Below are 9,736 nucleotides of genomic sequence, written 5' to 3' on the forward strand. Positions count from 1 at the left end.
AATGAATATAAAATGTGTTGGAAAGCATATCAAGTACTAGATGCAATGAGATGGCTTTGGTTGATTCTTCTCAGTCTGAGACCAAAACTTAAAGGGTCAGGCATTAGAAACAAAATTGTTTCCTCTTCATATCCAAGAAATTTGGAAATTCTGAACTAAAGCTTTGCTAAAGTGAGGTGAGCAAGGTGTTCATTGTTGATACCAGAGAAGTTTTGTTGTATAACAGGAACGCTAATGCTGAGGTTTATTGAGCACTTACTGTATGCCAGGGCCCTTTTAAACACTTACTTCATCCTCATTAACAATTCCATGAAGTTGGGGCGCCTGGGTGGTGCAGTCGGTTAAGCGTCCGACTTCAGCCAGGTCACGATCTCACAGTCCGTGAGTTCGAGCCCCGCGTCGGGCTCTGGGCTGATGGCTCAGAGCCTGGAGCCTGTTTCCGATTCTGTGTCTCCCTCTCTCTCTGCCCCTCCGCCGTTCATGCTCTGTCTCTCTCTGTCCCAAAAATAAATAAATGTTGAAAAAAAAAAATTAAAAAAAAAAAATTCCATGAAGTAGGTACTATTGTTATCCCAATTTTAGAGCCAAAGAAACTAAAGCACAAAGAAGTTAAAGGAGCTTAAGGTCACACAACTAGTACAGTGGCTCCCTCTCAACACTTCTGCTCGGCACACATGAAGTCTAAGGGTCTGGCAAGGTTAGGAACAAGTTGAGACTGTCAGTGACAGCACTCTGCGGAATCTAGGCACATCAGACCAAGATTTGTTGTTCAGAAAAGTTAAGTCATCTGCTCCTCAGGGATCAGTTGTGTTATTCCTGGAAGATGTTTTCCACTTTTCTGCAAATCTATATCTGACCTGCTGAGGAAATCGTTTGGTGAAATGGATCCAGAAAGCAGAGAAAATGCTTCATTACTTTAAATAGCAGCACTAAGCCCATTATAGCCTCTGAATTGTCCCTTCTTGGAGTTTGCTAATGCTTCCAACTTAGTCATTTGGAGTTCAAGGGTATGACTTTATAAGCCCCTACTGATATCCTTGTCTATTACAGACTGTATAATTATCTGTTTTGGACTATATCCTACAAAATTTAAAACATAAGGTCCTATCCACATATGTCATTATTAAACCAACCTTGTGCTGTGTTTTGTGATACTTTCTTTACTTCTAGAATTCTTTTATGGGTCTAATCAAATAAAGACCTCTTCAACCCAGTTCCACTGAATCTGTATTTTTCTGTTCAAATAAAGGGGAGCCAGGCAAAAACATCAGTCTTTACTTTCCTTCCTGAGATACAAGAAAGAAAAGAAATCACCTATAGATGTAATTGGGAAAGTGGGCTTGTTCTGGCCCCTCGTTCTTGGTCTACTTGTTCCATGATGTATAGATCTGGAGTCTGCCTACTTAGGCTCTTGGAGTTCAAAGCTCAACATGTTTGTTGTGTTGTTTTAGCTGGCCAAGTCTTTCTCCAATGGTCTTGGGTTCTGACAATACTAATTAATTCATATATGATATATTCTGGGCACAACCAGATATGATTCATTACTTATAAGTAATTGCCAAGACTTATATGTTTAGTGTTTTTTATCAAGGTATCAAGAATTCTTTCCATTTTATTCTTTTTTGTGAGCAAGGTTAAGTTACTTCACTGAATTTGAGACTCTCAATTTTAGGCTGTGTGTTTCTTGACTGTAGTACAGTCTCTATGGTAGATACGGTGTGTTTGGATAGAAAGGAAACCGGGAGACTTAGGTCTAAAATTAGCTTTGCCACCTGCTCATGTTGGGACACTGGGCAAGTCACTGAGTGTACATTGCTTCTTCGATGGAAAAATAGAAATAATCATGCTTTCTCCAGAGAGTTTTAAATCTTTAAATGATATAATGTAAGTGAAATTGATGAAAATGATTTTAAGTTGTGCAATGCTGTTACAGGCAACTATCAGTGGTCTTTATGAAGGAACTTTGAGATGGAGGGAAACACTATCATGTTGTGATTAAGAGTACAGGCTTTAGGGGCGCCTGGGTAGCTCATTTGGTTAAGTGTCTGACTTTGGCTCAGGTCATGATTAGCTGTTCATGAGTTTGAGCCCTGCATCGGGCTCTGTGCTGATAGCTCAGAGCCTGCTTGGGATTCTGTGTCTCCCTCTGTCTCTACCCCTCCCCCACTCGCACTCTGTTTCTCTCTCTCTCTCTCTCTCTCTCTCTCTCTCTCTCACTCAGAAATAAAGGGTACAGCCTTTATAGTCAGACTGACCTGGGTTTAACTTTTCAACTCTTCTACTTAGAGCCCTTTGTCCTTGGCAGGTGTCTTGCTCAATTACCTTCTCTTTAAATAGAGACAAAAATTCTTCATAAAATCAGTATGAGAATTAAGTAACCTAAGATATACAAAGGACTCAGTGCAGTGTGTGAATATAGTAAATATTCAATAAATGATAGTTTGGATGACAGTTGTAATGGTGATTATGAGAAATCAGATTTGATGTCACCAATTAGAGTTTGGCTCAGTGTTTCTTAAGGAGACATAGCTGTGGGAACATAGTCATAGAAATAATAAATTTTAGTCTTTGTCCCTTGGTTCCCTAAAATCATTTACTCCAAGCTTTATTTTTTTGTTCAAGTCCTCAGAGAAGCGATGGTCTCTATCCCTCCTCTAAATGGAGTGGCATTACCTCAGCTCTTCGGGAAAGCTTGTTTATGACACACCTCCCTGCCTCCTGAGTGCCTCTAGGGAAATTTGATTAAAAGATTGAAAGTGGTTGATTATATTAAGCTTTGCCATGTCTGTTTATGACCATAAGCTGATACTGCTGAGGCTGTAAAAGGAGACAAGCAAGATGAGGAATAAAGGAAACAATTTCTCACTTCTTTTCATTTTAACAACAGCACAACTAAAGATTTAGTAAAAATGAAATGTCCTTGTAAGACAAGTTCCCCCAGTCCGGCCCTCCCTGTTCCCTCCTGGGCCAAACTGGTCAGGTCCCTTCTGAAGCAGGGAGCATTTCCCCTGCCCAAATGAGGAGCCCTTTTCCTAGCATTGTGGCCCTTACTGACTCTCTCTGCAAAATCATTTCTGTAATTCCTAATCCTTTGGGAATCTTTAGGTAATTCCTTCAACTTGAGCCTCAAGGAAAAGACCCAACACATATCAGGCATATCAGGCCCTAAATTGCCTGTGGCATAATGCCAACATCCAGGATAGTTGCTCTGTTACTAGACATAGCAATAAGCTATAGCACTATCGAGATGATGCACAAATCATACTAGCCTCCAATATGTATTCTGTACTTCTTCAGAGAAGTGATGTATCCCTGCAGTTATTCCTCTAAAATCAGTGCCTCGTCCTGCCCTCAAAAAACCCATACCCCAGCTGTTGGCTTTAAGAACAGGAATCTTGAAAGGCTTGCGTTTCCAAGAGTCAGTGTAAGGGTAGCCTTAATTTAGCAGAAGGCCCTGAAAAGCATGCCAGGGGATTCCCACTGTAATGCTCAGGTTACCCTTTTTGAAATAAAGCACCGCAGATGACATAGCTTTAACTGAGGGTCAGACAGGGAGGATCTTTAGCCTGTATTCCACATTTACTTCTCAGATGATGCAGATGCTTAGAAAATAGTGTAGGGAACATAACAGGAAAGGGGTTTCCCCCTCAGCATTGGGGTTTTTAAGCAGTGTGTCCAGTTTGGAGAACTGTCCCTTCAGGGCTTCAGTGAAAAAAGTAAAATGTTCCATCTAGTGGTCAAAGAAGGAACGGTAACGTGAGAAGTTTCCAGGAAGACGTTTGTAAGGCAAAGTGACAGGGCAGTGGCCTTTCAGCAGGTGTCTTTTCTAGAACATGATAGGACCTGGCCTTGGAGGTGTTGGTGCCTTTTGAGTATGCCTGTGCTAGCTGAGGAATCTGGGGCACCATCCTTACAAAAGCCATTTGGCAGACCCCTGTTCTCACAGAGAATAGCTCTCATGTTGGCAGGTTATGAACAGTCTGACTGTCTGAAGGGAGGCCCTCTTCCATTCCCACCCTCATGGAATTCAAAATGAAATCATTCATGTCTAAACCAGTTTGTCTTATGCCTGAATTTGTGAACATGTGAGTTTGAGAAAGACAAGGGTGGACTGTGAACTGTAAAAAGGAGCAAAGGATCGGGTGCCTGTGTGGCTCAGTCAGTTAAGTGTCCGACTTCAGCTCAGGTCATGATCTTGTGTTTCGTGGGTTCGAGCTCCGTGTCGGGCTCTGTGCTGACAGCTCAGAGCCTAGAGCCTGCTTCAGATTCTGTGTCTCCCTCTGTCTCTGTTCCTCCCCTGCTCGCACTCTCTCTCTCTCCAAAATAAAAAAGATTAAAAAAAATTTTTTTTAAGGAGCAAAGGATCACAAGCAAATGTTACTCAGCAAGGCAAGGGGAAAAGGGTAGGTGTTCTTTGTGTTCCCAGTAACTGCACCCTCCATACCCCTTGCTGTCAGTTAAAGTTGACCAAATTAATGTCCCAGCAACATCTCAAAGTGCAGGTCATGCATAGTTGGCCCAGAACCTACACTGATAGCAACAGCTTCCTGATTGGAGTCCTCTAACGAACCTCCCAGTATACCGCACGGAAGGACCACTGACTTTTCCTTTGCTTTACCTCTCATCACCACCCTTTGCCCAGTTCTGGAGGAGCCATAGAGTAATAGTATAATTCAGATTTCCTGCAACTCCACTTGCCACCGCAGACCCTGACCTGACCAGACAGTTATTACGGTGTCCCCCTGATGAGAGAGCCTCCCTCTATCAAGCCTTTGTGTGCTGCCAGCTGTCTGGGCCACCTGTGGTTTTGTACCATCCCTCTACCCTCTGTCCGGGAAGAAGACACAGAGAGCCCGGCCATTTCCACACCTGCCCTTTATTGGACTCATCTAGCAGGCTGGCTCCGAGCCCTTCACACTCCTCAGACACCGCCCATACAGTTTAGGAAGATGCCATCATTCTGTGAAGGCCCAGATCCACCCAAGTCTTGAGCTCCAAGTAGAATCACCAACCAGAAGGTTGGGGGGAGGGAAGGGAGATAGGCAGACCGGAAAGGCAAGGCTCTTCAATGAAAGGGGCTGATCCCAAGGGAAAGCTTTGGTCCAGCAGTATCTCCTGAGGGCATTCTGAATCCTAAGGAAAGATACCTAAGGACTGGATGGAATAGGTCTGTGTGCTGAGAAGCTTGTGTCTATATGGCAACTTTGAGGAGGCGCTTGATGTCAGGCTCAATGTTGATGGTAGGGAAGGTGCGACTGTAGCGGCGGAAGGGCTCCCCTTCCGGCCCAATAAGGAACTTCTCAAAGTTCCAGGCCACATCTGAGCGGCGTACCGGGCTCCAAATGATGAACTTGGGATCGGTCATGAGGGAAAATGGGTCATCATACGGGTAGGGGAGCTTGTCCTTCAGGTAGGCGAAGACGGGATGCTCGTTCTGACCATTCACCTCACACTTTTGGACAAGGGTAAAGGTGGGCTGGAATCCACCCCCAGGGCGCACATACTTGAGACTGTTCAGGATCTCCTCATTCTGACAGTTCTCCTGGGGGAGGAAAAAGACAAAGAGCATGGAAGAGGGAAGGGGGAAATGAAGGATCCACAAAAAATCTTTCACCCTCCTATATGCCGTTCCCAGGACTATTCTTTTCTATGTAGCGTTTTTTTCCTCTGTTCTTTCTCTTTCCTTCTTCACTGGCTTTGTCCTACTCTTGACTTGGAGTTTTCCCACTCACAGCTGTTGTTTGATGGTTTGCTAGGCCATTCCTGAAAGTCCTTGCGGTTCCTAGCTTGGCTGTTCTTAAAGTCAATGATTTAGCACTTTGAACGATTCTTTCTCTCTCCAAACTACCCTGGACAGTTTTTAGGGTATCTGTCTGAAACTTCAAGGAACCTTGAGTTCAGAGCAGGAGACAGAAAGGGAAAGAAGGCTCAAGTCCTACCACCTAGAACTCTCCCATCCACTACCTACACACAGGCACTCACACACACGTCCTGCCACCACCTTCCCTTTCCCTCTGCCCTGATTTGCCTCCATGGCTTCTAGTTATATGTGAGTGTGATAGCCTCTGCCTCCATCCTGCTCATATAAATGGGATTTATAGCTTCTTGCTTTCATCTTGCTTTGTCCTAGATCTGAAGTGTAAGTAGGAGGAAGCTTTGGTGAAGATGCCATCCGAGGAAATCTGGCTTTCAGGTGCCACAAAGGCAAAGTGAGTTAGAGATAACAATGAATGTACTCTAAATGGAATCGCTCAGTGACAAACAGGGATGAATTAAATAGGATAGAGTGTTTAGGGTTCTGGAATAGGCCAGGGGAAGGGAAGTTAAGGAAATAAGTGCTTGAGGGCTAAAGGTTGTGAATGTGTAGTTATCATTCCTTTTGCTTCCAGACTGCTATCCCAAGACTCCTGCCTCCCACACTCACTGTACTCAGCTGTGAATGCTTTAGCTCTGAACCTGCTACCCGTCTTTCCCTCCCCAGGGCCATCCCTGTCCTATTCCCACTGGGCATTCCCCGCTCCTGACAACTCCAAAGGCCCTTAGAAACCCTTATTTTCCACCCCTCCCCCTGAGTCTAGGAGTCAGATATCTCCCTGTGGGAGAAAGTTCTTGCCTCTGACCTGCTAGAACCAATCAGTACAGTCAGTTCCAGGCCATCATGACATCTTGAGCCCAGGGGTGATCTCTATTAGACTTCTTATCTCTTCGTGCAAATGGCTGACTGGCTACCGGGTAGGTTATGGATTCCCTCCAGCCACTGGCTAGCCTGAGGTGATGGTGTAAAGGGTGGAGGCACCTCTCAGGCCGAAGAGATACTCCTAAAGAGGTTTTGCCCTTTCTCTCACCTGCCCTGGCCAAGCCTAGAAACAGATGGAGACGGGAAGGAACAATGAAAGCTGTGATGGTTCGAGCTCACATTTGTCACTAGCCAAAGACACTTCAGCCTTCCTGCTTGTATCCCTGCTAATCTCTTCCTTGCCTTCACGCCGCTGTGAATCGAACTAAGGGGGTTATAATTAGAGGGTTCACTTGAGGACACTCTGCCTGCTTTTGCTGTTAAAATAATAAGTGAAAATAGAAAAGAACTTGAAGTGTGTGGGCTGAAGATCTATAACTTGACCCAGTAATCAGAAACAGAGATTCGATCCAAATGGGACACACACACACACACACACACAAATCAGAGCCAGAGAGGTGCATGTGATGCCCAGAGGAAACACGTGCATATTGTAAACCCTTAGCTTTCCACCAAAATCACCCTCCACTTGGCCGATTTAAAACAAAATCCTTTAATCTAAATAATACAGTTGCTTACACTTGCATATTACCTTGTATTTTTCAAGGTATTTTTGTGTATCTTATCCTCTGAACCTCCCAGTCATCCTGTGAGATAAATGATACTATCCCTTATTTACAGATGAGGAAACTAAAACAGAAAAATCAAGTGACTCTTTGTAGGGCACAGAGCCACTAAATAGCAAAACCATGTCTAGCTGGAACTAAGGTCCCCTGGGTCAGTCCAATCCTAGTTTGACTGTTGATCTATGTCCTCCACTCATCCATTCAGCGGATATTTAATGAATGCCCTCTCTACAGTGGAGAGAAAAACAGACCTGGTACCAGCCCTCATGGAGTGAAATGGAAAGACAATAAACAGTGTTTAAGCATAGTTAGAACCACATACACTTCCCCTTGGTATTCACATGTACCTAAAGACCTAGATTAACAAAACATACCTGTGATTCCAGACACTCCAACACACGGTCATCCTCCCCCTCCCCTTAGCCTACCAAAGCTTCACCATCCCACCTCCTTGGGTACAATGCAAGGGACCCCTCACCTGATGTCCAAATTGATTGCAAGGGAAGCCAAGAACCACCAGGCGCCTGGGAAAGCGGCATTGCAGCTCGTTGAGCTGGGTGAAGTCCCGAGTGGTTGTGCCTCAGAGCGAGGCCACATTCTCAATCAGCACTGCCCTGCCTCGGAACGTATTGAAATCTACCTTCTCCCCATCCAGGCTGATAGCGCTGAGGTCGTAGAAAGACTTGGCTATGTAAGCCATGGTGAAGGTGCAGACTGAGACCTGCAGAATGGTGTGAGCCCGCTTAAGGGTCTGTTAAAGGGGTGGGGAGGAAGGAGGAGCCTGGCCTGACAGGAAGGATTTCACAATGGGGCTTTGAGCATCCCCAGGATGACTTAGCAAAAACAGTCACCCACCTGTAAGTGCTGTTTCAACAAGGAGGTTGCTCCTCCTATTTACAGACTCTGAACAAAGCCACCTACCTGCCCCACCCTGCTGGCAACCTGGGAAGGGCCAATTTGATATCTATGTGCAAACATGAATAATTCACTACTTGCAGGAAACTAGAGCCCCAAAGGTCAAATGGGGAGGAAAAAAGGGAGGGAGGGATGCAGGATTGACTCCGACCTGCCCCAGCAAGTTGTTCTCACTTGGCACAGACATTTATTGTCTGCGGAGGGCCAGGCTCTGAACTGTGCCACTGAGAGGTCAGGGTCTGCCTAGATCTGAAAGATGAGGAAGAGAATTGGGATACATGTTCCCTCAACTCAGACTACAACTGAAACCTATATATTACTGTGCATGTGTTTTTCTTTGGCTGTTGCCTTCCACGGGCACAAAATCAAAGGGACCCTTAGGAGGACAGTGTGATTTTCTAGAAATAATGGCTTTCAGTGGCTCAGCTTGCACCAGGCAGAAGAGATGAAGTTTGTCTTGGAAAGTCTTTCAGTGAGTGATATTACTGGTGCTGGAGACCGCCTGCGCCCTTGCCCCCCTGCATGGCACTGCCTGCTATACCTCTGCCTTCCACTCTGCCTCCACAGGGTCATGCGGCTGACATCAGTCATGGTCGGGGTAATGGTGAGGAGTCGCAGAGCAGGTGAGTTGCTCCAAGGGCATGAGCTGCACCTGCCTTCTCTCAGACACTCAGTCCCAAAGACTGCTCACAGCAGGCTGGTGCTGGTCATTCCCCCACGGAAGGAAGTGTGCAGGGAGCCAAAGCTTCCATGGTTCTAGACCGAGTCGGGCCACCTATGATGTTTTCAGCCCCAGATATGCAGTGTACTGCAGGACGTGTGAGGACCTAAGGGAAGAGCTAGTGTGCTTCATTCTTCCAAGCACCTACCAGCTCAACAAATTCGTGTTTTGTTTTTGTTTTTTTTTTAATGTCTGAATTTCTCTACCAGTAAAACTGGCAATTAGACTCTACCTGGCTTTGGGATTTTTAGAGTGTTATTTCAATAACAATGCAAATGTTTACTAGAGAGTGTTTTCACAGGTACATGTCCATTGGGAACTGTCTTTGAGAACAAATAAGCAAGGCTTGGGAGCAGCTGGTATTGAGAATCTGATTTGCTGAGAAGATGGAGGAACTAGTCACCAGGGAGTGTCCAGCTTTTCTGGCTTTTGTGGCCTGTTCCATAGGTCTTTAGAGTCCGTGGGAACCTGTGTCTCTACTGGCTGCTCCCTAAAAACAAGCCTCCATTACTTGAGTGGGAATGGAATCTTTGGCCATTAAAGGAGGCAGGAAATGCAGAGTGAAGTGTGTCTCTCCCCGCCTGCCCCCCCCCCCCCCCCCCCGGCCCCGAGACTGGGTAGAGTTCCTAGAAACAGCCCAATAAATGTTCCTACCAGGCCACGGAGTCAGAAGAACTTGGCCTTGACAGTGGGCTGAACTTCAACATGAACTTGCCAGGCTTATCTGCATGCCTGGAG

General features: G+C 45.6%; 1 protein-coding gene across 1 annotated transcript; it reads right to left on the reverse strand.

Moving 5' to 3' along the window:
* Positions 1 to 4,860: 4,860 nt before the first annotated feature.
* GPX2 (glutathione peroxidase 2) lies at positions 4,861 to 8,234 on the reverse strand. Its single transcript, XM_047860996.1, has 2 exons — positions 7,841 to 8,234; positions 4,861 to 5,542 (listed from the first exon to the last, which is right to left on the reverse strand). Exons 1-2 carry the CDS (start codon positions 8,060 to 8,062, stop codon positions 5,192 to 5,194), a joined length of 573 nt encoding a protein of 190 aa, XP_047716952.1. The 5' UTR covers positions 8,063 to 8,234; the 3' UTR covers positions 4,861 to 5,191.
* Positions 8,235 to 9,736: the final 1,502 nt, after the last annotated feature.

The sequence above is a fragment of the Prionailurus viverrinus genome, chromosome B3 (genome assembly GCF_022837055.1).
Source record: "Prionailurus viverrinus isolate Anna chromosome B3, UM_Priviv_1.0, whole genome shotgun sequence".
In the NCBI taxonomy this organism is placed as follows: domain Eukaryota; kingdom Metazoa; phylum Chordata; class Mammalia; order Carnivora; family Felidae; genus Prionailurus; species Prionailurus viverrinus.